The 12595-nt window shown below is 38.7% G+C and overlaps 1 protein-coding gene across 1 annotated transcript in view; it reads right to left on the bottom strand.

Moving 5' to 3' along the window:
* Positions 1 to 12595, bottom strand: part of GPR158 (G protein-coupled receptor 158) — a 179766-nt gene that overhangs the window by 104529 nt on the left and 62642 nt on the right. The window contains exon 3 of the mRNA XM_031614314.2: positions 2288 to 2390. Within this exon, the coding sequence (XP_031470174.1) occupies positions 2288 to 2390 (103 nt within the window). The remainder of the gene's footprint in view (positions 1 to 2287; positions 2391 to 12595) is intronic.

Raw genomic sequence — 12595 nt, 5'->3', positions numbered from 1 at the left:
CTTCCATTTCAAGATACAACACACCAAATTCAATTTTTCAATTCAATTCATACCTATTTACATCTTGTGACCTGCAAAACTCTCCTGCCTCTTGATTCTAATCTTCCAGGAATATTTCCTAAACCATTAACATTTCTACTCTGTTTCGTCGCTCTTATCAGACCTCACCAACCTAATTCCACACGAAGATCGTCAGGTCAGACAGTTTCTGTCAAAATTATTTGTAGCATTCATGTCTAGAATCCCTGCATTAGTATCAGTTTGAATCTCCAAATATATCATTCAGCCATTTTAACCATTTTTCTTTTCACAGAATGCAGTTGGACAACAGGGCTAAGTTCCCTTGAACCAGTTTTTTCTGCCATTACTCCACAGTTACTTCTACAAGCAGTCTTACTGTTCACATTCTGAAACCATCTATAGAGGCTGGCAAAAAGAGCTGCATCTAGTTGAATTAAAAGCAGTTCTTTATTAATGACCTTTCCTAACCTCTTGCCCATGTTAACTCACAGCAACACATGGCCAAATCAAAGAAGTCCCAGATCTTCTAACTCCAAGACCTTAAATAGAAGCATATGCAAATACTTCTGTGAGAAAATTTCAGTGTAAGATATTTAAAAGCAAAATTTCTGTCCTAAGCCAGCCATGTAGGCTCCTCTCTCTATCACACACAGACAAAAGCGGTTATTTGCTTGAAGAGTTAATTCCTCCATCTAAAGACAAGCTTCCAAAGCAGCAGGACTACCCTCCAGGGGAGCCATGCTCTCCCTACTGACTACAGTGGAAACCAAGATGACTAATACATGTCATGCATCTGCACTTTATACAGTCCATGTACGATAAAAATCCCCTCCCTTATGATCAGTGCTGTTATCATCTCTAGCCTTATTATTTCTGTTCATTTTCTGGCACTTGGTATGATAAAAAACTAAGAATGATTTTACTTATATGCTCATTCGAAGAGTTAAATCCCAATTCTATCATAACTCACTGCACTGCAGGAACAACCAAGCATCATTCTTACACTACTAAAAGATTCATACAGATCCAAGAGAAAAAAACACTATCACAAGGGTGACTTCTACAACATTCCACAATATGAAAAGAGAAACAAATGCTCATCAGGTAAATTTCTGAATAAACACTGTGCTATTTATGCAACATATATTTACAGGAGATTGAATATAGGCTGTTAGGGGTGAGATATGTTGGCCAATTTATACCCAAACCAGATCAGATCAATAAAAATGGGTCATCCTCTGACACAGAATGAATACATTTCTGGGACTCATGACTGCAAATAAACATGAAAGCTTTCCTAATGTTAAAAAGCTATCTGCCTTTCACCTAAAATCATCAACACTTTTTAAATAAGAAAGCAGAACTTGTGGAAGGAACTTAGAAACGTTATTTGCAGCTCTTGAGTTTACATGACATAATATATTTAACCCAATTATCAGGTACACTATAACATGGGCAAAAAAATCTGGGGAAGGGATTCATTAGCAAAGTAGGAGGCAAAGCAGGATGTCCCACTATACATCCCAGCAATACCTTTACACTTGTGACTGCAGTATGAACTTTACTAGTATAATTGCAACAATTTAGCACAGCGATTATATCTTGGTGGTCATACTTTCATATGATGAAAGTAATAGACAGCACCTTTAGTGATGCTTGTTTACATGTTTTCCTTGAGTATCAACTCAGTTCTGTTTCCTTATTTCCCTTAGCTCAGTTTAAGTATCAAACACTGTGCTTTCCAGAAAGCATAGGCTGCATGTCTTCCATACCAAACCACCAGCCAGGCTCTCAGAGCTGACCCATCTCTAATTCCCCATTTGTAAGAATTAGAGCTTGAATGTGCTCCTTTGGATTCTCCTTTGAACATGAAATAAAATTAAAACAATTAAAGCACTTACAAAGCCAGAGGCCAGAGCATTCCAGTTTACCCTAACAAAGGAGAAAATTGCTAGATTAAATTCCTCAATACGTTTGCTTGAACATTGATGCCAGAAATCTTTACTTCCCTATAGCAAGACTTCTTTTCATATTTTTAAATTTATTTACAAATCAAATATTCTTAAAGTGGGTATGTTTTACAGGATCCTCAAGAGTATCACAAATGACAAACCAAAGAGCTAGAACTCCTTAAGTGATTATATAATCCAAGAGTTGCAAACCACTGGGATTTCACTGTATAACCCTGACTAGGATAAAAAGGAGCCCTGTATTATTAATGCTCTCTCTGCTTTTTTTTTTTCCTAACTCAAGCAAAGGCACTTACTCTGAAAGCTGTTCACTGAAAAGATGTTGGGATGATAGAATCCCTCCTTGCAAATACATTTGTAGGCTCCAAGCACAAATCCAAGACCTTTAATTGGCAAGCACTGTGAGAAAAGAAAAAAGAAAAGTAATGCAAATGATCATACAATGATATACTCAGATGTACATTCAAGCATAAGAAAAACATTACAAAATACAGTGAGCAGACTTCAAAGAGGTGCCCCTACCAGTCTTACAATATCTTCTCCGTGACTTTTCCCATGGCTATATATCACTCCGCTTTTTTTCCTTGCAGTTAATTACTAGCAAACAGCACAGTTTTAAAACAACCTTTCCCAAGACAGTTCAAATAAATGCCAAATAGACTTCTGTCCATGTGAAGCGGGACACAGTTACCAGACTACATCCACAGTAGAGCACAGGCCTATAATTAATCTCAGTCCCAAACTCCACCTCAAACCTGTGCTGAACCAGCCTCTGGAAGACAGGGGACACATCCATCCCAAGCAGTGCCTTCAGAGCACAACTCTGAGCACACTAAGCTGCAACTGTCCTGGCCTCCAAACCCTCACCAGCAGAGCAGAGGGCGTTCAGAGGGCTGGGGCCATCTCACACAAGACGAAAGTGTCAATAGCTGTGGCCCACCTACTGATCTTCTGCAGGCAGCAAGATAGGCTGGGGTCAGGGCAGACCCCCTGACTGGCAACCATAAATTGGTGGAGATTTACGAAGTCATAACAAAGACAGCGACTGGTTAAACAAAATGGCTGTGGCCTAAACCTGATCAAGATTAATGATAGCAAACAGGTGGGAGTGGGAGCCACACAGTTCTGAGCTCTCTTGCCCCTTTACAAGGAAGTAACATATGAAACAAGTTTTGCTTTAACTCAGATTCATTTTTGCTAATTCCAACATGAAGACCAACACAGCAAATTCATGACAGTGACAGAACATGTACTGTCAGATCGTTTCCATACAAGAAATAGGCTGTGACCCGCACAGAGGAAAGGGTTTGGCAGTAATGAAAGCAGAAATGCTGGCAAAATTATTTCTCCCCAGTAATGCATATATCATTTTACCAGGTCAAATTAGGCTATCATGCTAGATTCCCATCCCATCAGTACAGGTACCAACACACAGCTACCAATTTGCTGCTGTGAATAGGAAGTACACAATCATATTTTCCTCAAGGAAAAACTAAATGATCTAAGTAAAGCACCTTCTGCCCTCTCAATTCTGCCCGCAGTTTCACTCGTTTGCAGCTGACTGTGACTACAGGGTATGTTTAAATCTCTGCCTGCCTGTGGCTGGGAGTAAGGTGCAGAAGGCAGGGCTGAGTAAAAGAAGATCTGAGTTTCAAAAATCAAGGCAAACCAAGAGAGTACTTAAGGAAAAGTCAAATATTTATCTTGAATTTCAGCTCTGTGACATAGTGCTGCCCAACAATGAGAAAGCCACCTTGCTTTTCTTGCCCTCAAGCGGGCAGAGCCATCTCTTCCAGATGCAAGGTGCCAAGCACAGCACATCAGTGCGGCCCAGCGGGTGCTACTGGGGAACAAGTCAGCAGGAAACCAGCACGCACAAACACCAAAAATTCATTCAGCCTTTGTAAACATGAAAGCGGGAAAAAAAGCAAAGAGGAGGCCCAAATCATTTTTCTTCTCACTTCATCTACTGCAGAAACGGGACTGTTGACAAGGGAGGGCTGGAGAAATCAAAATGCATAAATCCAATGACAATAAAGCCTCTTTCAGCCAAGCACAAAAGAAGCAGCTAAAGAAGGAAAAAGAATGCGCAAATTCTGTCATCTCTAGCACCTTTCAGTCATTGTGCTTCAGGAAATGTATTTCAGGAGAAAATTCTGTTCTTGCTTTCTGGCTTCTGCCTTTATAACATGGAGGTACACGTTGCTGCAGATAATGCATTTTCTTTCTGAAGCCAACAAAGAAAAGAGCAAGCTGCAGCTGAATCCTGCAAACACCACAGCACCCCCAGGACCACAGCCACAATAATTCTCACTGCACAGACTTCACATAAAAATCTGTCACAAACTCGTGAATCTGCTCTGTATTAAAATGAACACTTTTTTACTGATGATCCTTTTACATACATCCAATATTCATACTAACAGCAGTTCATAACTTTTCTGTTTTATTGTTCCTAACCAGTACAGAACCTGAGAACCAAGTATTTCAAAAGCTGCTATCTTCTTTGATGTAAGATATTATCCTTGTTTCCAATTCTTGGCAGGTGTAGTGTACAACTTAAGAACCATTGGTCAAAATCTACTTCTTGCAGTCCATATAATCACATGAAAGGCATAAAAGGCATCAGAAGATCAATCAGTTGAAAGGAAAGGAGGAAAGAAAGCAAGCCTGGATACCTCCAGAAAGCAGTAACAGTTTCACACTGTACTCAGAGACTAGTAATTTTCAATGGAAATAGAGGTATTTACAGTTTATATTTTGTGTAAAGAAATAAAGAAATTGCAGCAGCAAGCCAGGGAAGAATATGGAATATGCTATGGCCAAAAAGGAGGAAAGTATTTCTAAAAAAACTACCCTCTTTTTGAAAATGATTTACAAGTTATTAAGTATTATGGAGATCTTAGTCCTCCTAAGGCTCTGCAGTGTATTAGGGGAAGAAAAATATAAAGCACTAAAAATGCACCCAGCCTTGGCTGCCTTGACTTTGAATATTTCAAATTTTTCAAAGCACAAGAGCACTTTCAAAATCTGTATTTCTGCATGCGTACACGATAAGGATGACTGCCTCTCCTAAAGTGAATCCTTGTTCAAAGACCGGAGTAAGAGTAAAGTAAAGACACAACAGAAGAAGTTTAACAGAAACATTACAAATCAAACCACATTTCCTTGCAGGGGCATACAGCAGCACAGGTGCAATTTCTGGAAGATCCTGTATAAGTAAGGGTTGATTTGTGCCCACGAGAGCGCAGGGGCTCCTTTCTCACTGCTTACTGCACTGTCAGGCACACTCACGTAGGGAAAGGAACATGAGAAGATAGAGTAAAATTCCGTTCACTGAAGTCAGTAACAGCTTTATCATTGAAAAGGATTTTAACTACTGTATTTGCTCACATCATTTACCCACCACAAGCAAGATTTCATTTTGAAATGTGTTTGCAGCCTCCTCAGATGTCTGCAGCATCCTTGGCCTCGTGTACACACCTGGGAGCCAGCAGCTTGCCTCTGGGCGAACAATGCTACTCATAAGCTTCTTCTCTTCAAATGCACTTTATTTCGAAAGGAAATGATTGAGTTGGTCAATCCATATCCTGCATTTTAGGGTTACTTGGTAGGCTCCCAAGACTTTTATCCTCTCTCCCAAGTGCATCATTGCACTTGGATCTTTTTTTTAATAAAATTCAAATTTGAGAATGTGTTTCCCAGCAATGACGTACTTACTATAATGATGGTGAATTGCTTAAACCCTGAGTCAGACAAAGTAATAGCTGATCTGATTCAGCTTGCAGCAAAGGCAGGTGAGTAAACTGATGGTTTGAAGCTTTGCTAAAAACTCCATGCTGCTTCTTAATGCCATTTCTCATAATTCTGATTTTGTTTAGCTATAGCACCACTGTAAGTAGTGATAGTAAGGAGTCGCAGCTTATTCACACTAGTAATTAGAAACTACATGTTATCATGAAAGATATTATTAATCTTAGCTATAAGTCAAAACATTCTTGGAACAGAAAAGGCTATTAGCGATATGTATTTTATTAGGTTACTCTGGTTACTAATGATAAATCACAAGCAGAAATATCTATGTCAAATCAGGCACAGTGCTGGCCGGAATCACAGAATCATTAAGGTTGGAAAGACCACTAAGGTCATCTAGTCCAACTGCCAACCCAAGCCAGTGACCGCTCAGAGCAACATCTACTCTTATTGGAAGCCACACACTGAACATTCCAGCTTGCAGAGTTTCTAATTCCCTCTTTCTGCAGTGCATAGCAGTGCAGTCACCCAGCTGTGTGCCTGAGGAACTTCAAGGAACTTGCTTAGAAGAGAGTAGAGCCAAGTGTCACAGTGTTTGGGCGCAGGTTTCTTGGTGTGAGAGCTCAGCATTAGAAAACTCATCTTCAGCTATTGTCATATGTATGGAAAACCCAACCTCAGCTAAGAATGAAGCTTTCACAGTCCAGACCATGAAAGCACAATAATTATACCAGATAGCTTGGGCACTCAAAGGTTCTGCAGCAATAGCGGTGTGTAAAACAGATTTTTCATTATAGCTGAAAAATACCATACAGACAGGCTACAATCAGGCTACTTTTAGAGAAGAAAGAAAGAAAAAAGATCTCTTTATAAAACAGATTGGAATTGTTACCATTAACCTGAATATCTTTTTATAACATTCTAAACTTTGCTTCTGATGAATGTGCAAACTGCACTGCGATTACAGGGGAACATGTTAACAGCCACCATAGGGACCAACGATCGTAAAGCCATTAAATCATGCAGTCTGATTAGTTTCGAGGCATTCTGTCAGGGCCAGCTTTCACTGACATTGATGACAAATTAAGACATTTTTACTATTAGAATGGGTTAAACAGTACTAAGAATAAAGCCTTATTGTACTTCCTTATAGTCTTATCTGCATTAGAAGGAATTATCTTAACACTAAATCTTTTCTCCTACTGTGAGGACAATTTTGTATTTTACACATAAGCAATACTGGAAATGCCAAACCTTATCTGCAGACCTTCCAGAAGCTGTCAAGGAATACACCAAAATATACATAGGTCCTTTACCTTAGAACTTCTGGTTCTATCAACTACTTCTGCATTCATCTGTGACTTGACAGCAAATGTTTCAAAAGTTATCCTTGGGGATGAGCCATGCAGTCATACAGAGGAAAGAGAAAGCTTGCAAACAATGCAAAACTAAGAGGCATTTCCAAAATCCTTCGGTGGAGAAAAAGCTGCACTTGTTTCTGATCCCCGTGAAGGATGGAGTTCTGAGGACCAGGGTACTCTGTCTCACCTAGTCACATTTCCTTAAGTTATCAACAAATCAGCAGGATTTTGCAATGTCTAAAAAAAAATTCCAAACAGATAACTTTTATGTTATTTATTGATGTTAACCATTTTTAACTGAATTTTCACACTTGTTCTACCTCTGCCAATAAATGCCATTATATCCTCTTCTATTTCCACTACAATAATACAAATGACTTCATTATGAAATCCATTTGGTACATTTAAAACCTTACTAAAAACTATTTCTTCACAGTTTTAAAAACAGCCATTTGAGTGTTCTTCTAAATGCTGATTGGAAACACTAGAATAGTCAGTCCGGGTCAGTAACTCAGGGAGAGAATTGTGCAGCTTAAGCAAAGAAAACTCATTCAGAATAGAAAGGAGTAATAGAGGTGCACAGGCATTGCACACAGTTCCTCTGACAGACAGGCACAGCTGAACATCTTGTAGACTGAACAGTTTTTTAGAAAAGTTAAAATACTGACAGCATGGACAGCCTGCTGGCCCAGCTATTTGGAAATGAAAAGCATTTGTTATAGTTCATCCAAAAGCTAACAAAAGCTACTATAATCAATTGGTAACTTAGATGCTTAATTCAGACAGGAGAATAAAATGGTGGAAGCAGTACCCAATATTTCATTAAGTTAACACAGACAACATTACTAACCCACACTTTCCTGCCAGCTGCTACATCTATCATTTTTACTGCAGTACTAGCAACTATTACAGTAATGACTTCTTAACAATAAACATTATTTTTAGACTGATTCCACACACTGACAAGACATATGCGGCCACACTGGCAAGGAACGTAATGTTTTGTGTGTGCTTTCCCATCTTGTGAAAACTTTTTACCTACCAATACCAGGCAGTGCAGTACTTGGTTCACACAAGCTTCAGAAGAGAAACATACTGGTAGAGAAGAGATAACTTGTCATTGTCTATTAAATGAGTGTGTTTAGTTGGTGGTCACTGGTAAAACAAAGCAGCCAGATTCTGCCCATCAGCAGCAGGCATTTTAAAAGCAAATTTCTTTCATGCAGGAAGACAGCTAAGCCATAGATCAGTCAGAGTAACTGTCCAAAACTCAAAATCTTTCTATTAATTTTCATTTATCCTGGATTGTAGCCTCTGTAATTTGACAATGTATCAACTCATCAAAAACGTTAATCTGGCTTACAGGATAGCATCAGAATTCAAATTTTTCTACCTGCTGAGCAATAACTTCCCATGTTACAGCCAAATCTGAAATCCTCAAGGTTGGAATGTGCCTCAGAAGTGAAGTTCAGAGCAGTTAAACCTACAACCTGAGCTTTGGTAACCACAGGTTCTTTTTGACTGCTTTCAATCCCATCACCAGGCTTCCTTCAAAGTTTCATATAGGAAGGAAACAGTGATTTTGTGACAAAGCCATTATTCCTCCTCTTGCCCAGCAATGCAGAGAGCAGTCTGTCAGACTGCTGTTCGAGCACCATCATAAGGGTGATCTGACAGTCGGAAGCAGCATTTTATTAGTGCTGTCAGAAGAAATTTCCCTCAAACTCTCAGCACTTTGACCTTCAAAGCTGAGTGCAGTATACTCAGCCGCTACAGAGCACGAGTCCCACAGAGATGGTGCATGTCTCACTAGCACAAGGAAAACACAGCTCTCAGCATTTGCCAGCTTTACCTGGCTCAGGCAGCCTTTTCTTTAGCATTAGGCAAGGACAAAGGTTTTAAAGATGTTTAGGCAAGACATATAGTCATACTTTTGGGTAATAAATAGAAGCAAAAGTTCATAACAAAAATAAACATGAAACAGCAATATAGTTAATAAAAGAATACCAGTCTCATTGCTTAATGCCCCTCTTCCAGGACACAAGAGACAGATCATCCATAAAGATACACCAAGAAATCCTGCTTTTTGCTCTGAATCCTTGCTTTCTGTTCACAGTATTTATGTCCTAATTTTGAGCAGTCCAATAACTCATTTTCCAGTAAGTTACTTCTAGTTGAAGGCAAACCTGTGTGTTAATGATCTAGCTCCCTATATGCAGCCATTCTGTTTTACACAGACACTTTGAAAGTCCCTCCTCTGTTGCTGTGATTCCCCTCCTCTGTTGCTGAATCTCAAATTCAGATTCTTACCTTTTATCCAAAACTAATGCAGCCTTGATGACTCATCTCACTCCTCCACTGTCTTTTGCAGTTAAAAGGTTTGGCTATAGAAGTAAATTCCTTGGAAGGCTCTCTCTAAATGACTGCTTTTGATATTTAATGATAGTTCTCTCTCTGCCCATCACTTTTTTTCCCCTAAGGTTTGCACTTAATCAACAGGGCTATTTCTATACCCAGGTGATTACAAGACATTTTTCCTTCATTCCATCAGACTGCTATTTCCTACCCAAGATGAACTCCTCCTTTACACAAAGATATTGATACCATAGTTAAACATCACAATAGCCAGCCGTGAAGATGTTCTCTGAAGCTCACAGTATAACAACTACTATGATATAGTTGGACAAGAGGTATTCTTATTTTAACAGACTAGAGAATAAAGTATAAAATAAATAACACTATTGGAAAAGCATACAAGCGCAAATTTGGAAGCCAATTCTCTCAGAATCATTAAAAATATCTGAAAATTCAGCAAGTTTATCTACAGTGTAATTATTCTTTCTCAAGAACTCGCTAGTAGATAGTGGCAGAAAGGTAACACATAAATCAAAGTAGCCTCTAGGCAGTAAGATGTATGTATCTCTCACATATTCTACTTAATGAATTTGCCTGAAAACGGGCTTGTGAATAACAAGTAACATGGTGTATCTACTGGAGAAAATGTAAACTGGAGTTTCCTCTCTATTATTCAGCATCTACCAGAAGTTGGTTCACAAAGCACGATGGACTGGATCTCTTCTGACATCGTTAAAATTAAAAAGAAAATTGTTTTCTATTATTAATTATAGATGTGTATGTCTTCTTCCTAGAGCCCTCAGAAATGGTGAAACAGCATCTGGTAGCAGTTCATTGTAGATGTGTAAACCTCAGCAGACAATAAGATGCTTTGGAAGAGTTTGCCTCAGACTCAACAAAATGTCAAGTTCACTTTTCATCTGACAAAGTAAATGCATTTTATTGGAAGCCACTACAGAAACAGCTCCAAAGACCTGCCAGCCTTAATGTGACACACACACACACACACACACAAACAAGCCCTCTCTCACTCTTCATTACCTCACTTTTTAACTCTTGCTCTGAAATCACTTGAAGAGTCAGCAGCACAGTTATTACTAAGAGAAGTCGGAACAAATGAAGGCAGCATCAGGTTCAGTCCCAAATTCATAGGTTTTAGTTGGTAACATATTTCAAAGTTCACAATGGAAATAGAAACAACTATCAGATTAAGAGTGAAAATGTTTGGTTAATAATTTCGGTAGCCTGAAGTTAATGGAATCAGATTTAGTTTCATATTTTGAAATAAATAATGTGTTTTCCTGGGCTAACAGTTCAAGAAGAATGATGAATTATAATGCACATGACTGCTAAGTTTTACGTTATCTCAGCTCTCTCTTTGTCCTCTCTACCCTTGTTCTGTTGCACAACAAAACGCATCACGAGGAAGTAGGACTGGTGACTCACCTCCACAGGAAGGTCTCTCATAGCAGCCCCAGGAACAAGGACTCTCCATTCACCTTCCTCCCATTGACAGCACTCAAAAAGCATGAGGCAGATGTCCAGCAGTCTGACTTTCTCTCTGCTGTTCACAAACATCAACCAATATTTTTCCTAATATTCCAACAGCAGAAATTGGACACAGATTGGGTCTTCCAAACTTCTGTTACTTCTACAATTCTATCTCAAACGATGACTTCATTAAAACAAACTAAAAGTCCCTCCTGAAGGTAAACCATATTGAATCGTTTAAGTTTTCTTGAGTCTGAGGCAAACTCATTCACATACCATCATCACATAGGTTTCAGGAAGTTTCTGGGTTCTATATCCAAAAGTTTTGTGGTTTTTAAAATAGTTATAATATTATGTTATTATATTCATTATTACAGAATTACAAAGCTTCAGAAATGGACCATTGCAGAGCTTAAGGTGAAACTCTACTCCCTCTCACATCAATCTTCCAGCATGTGAACTCTGCAAAGTCTGTAAGCTTCCAGGTAAAGTCTGAAGACACCTGATCTGGTTTGAAATGCTCAGAAGTTCATAGGCATCTGAATGGCCACTGAAGGATAAATGCTTCAATGTGACTTACCTACTAATAATTCCTTACCATTTTCTCACAAAAAAAAAAAAAAAAAATTCCTTTGCTTATCTACTGCTTATCTACAGACCTCCTTTTCACTTGTCTTGCAAATGATACATCTTTTTTTTCTTATCTGTGGCCTTCTTGAAGTGGGAGGGAGGAGGGGAGAAGCTTTCGGTCTTGATCCCACTTGCACATCCTCAAAGCATCTCAAGATTACAGATTTTATACAGCTTTGTACTACAAGAAATGTCTTGGTGAACAAGTGTAAATATCAAGATATTTAGTCAGTATCTTACCCAAAGGGAAAACAGAATAAATGAAAAAGGACAGGGTCCTTGCTATAACATATCTTGTTGACTATAATGTATATACTATTAAAGTATCACTGTGGCCACCAAGAAGGTTACGCTATAACTCCTTGCTCTCCTTATTATCTCATTTGAGACTGGAATGGTGATTGTAATTGCTCTGACCTGTAAAAATGTCCTGTTGGTGTTGGCAGTGATGCTGGTACTGGCAGAGCAAATTAAAGACACCGAAGTTAATTATATTCAAACTCAAGTAAATTTGGGAAAAGTATCTGGATGCGTGCAGAATTTGGCTAATTTTCAAACTAGAATCTACTGTAACTGCATAACTTTATTTCCCTAGAGAACCTTTACAGGCTTTTGTTACAACAATTTGCTATTTCATGACAGAAGAGTTCCCTGGGTAGGGACCAAATGTAAAGAAGCAAGCAGACAATTAAATATCTCCATTTAAAGAATGTGTATTTCCACAAACAGCTAAGTCAGCTCAAGTGTCCATTCATTCACCTTCAGCTTCCATATGTGAGAAAGAAGAGTAACACTCATTTATATACTGCACTGACAATGCATTTTCCCAGCTGTAAGACAGATGATTTAACACAGAAACACTGCTTTCATCTGCTCTCTTTAGCACCATACAAAATTTGACCCTAGTATTCACAGAAACATTAGTAGCCTAAAAACCTAGCGGTACGCTGCAGGCTCTCAGCCAGATCTGAACCTCATAAATATCTTCTATTAAGATTCCTATAAATGCACAGA

This window comes from Phasianus colchicus, chromosome 6 (genome assembly GCF_987193195.1).
Source record: "Phasianus colchicus chromosome 6, bPhaCol1.hap1.1, whole genome shotgun sequence".
NCBI lineage: Eukaryota > Metazoa > Chordata > Aves > Galliformes > Phasianidae > Phasianus > Phasianus colchicus.
Note: the sequence above shows the minus strand (reverse complement) of the source record. Positions and strands in the feature narration are given on the sequence as shown.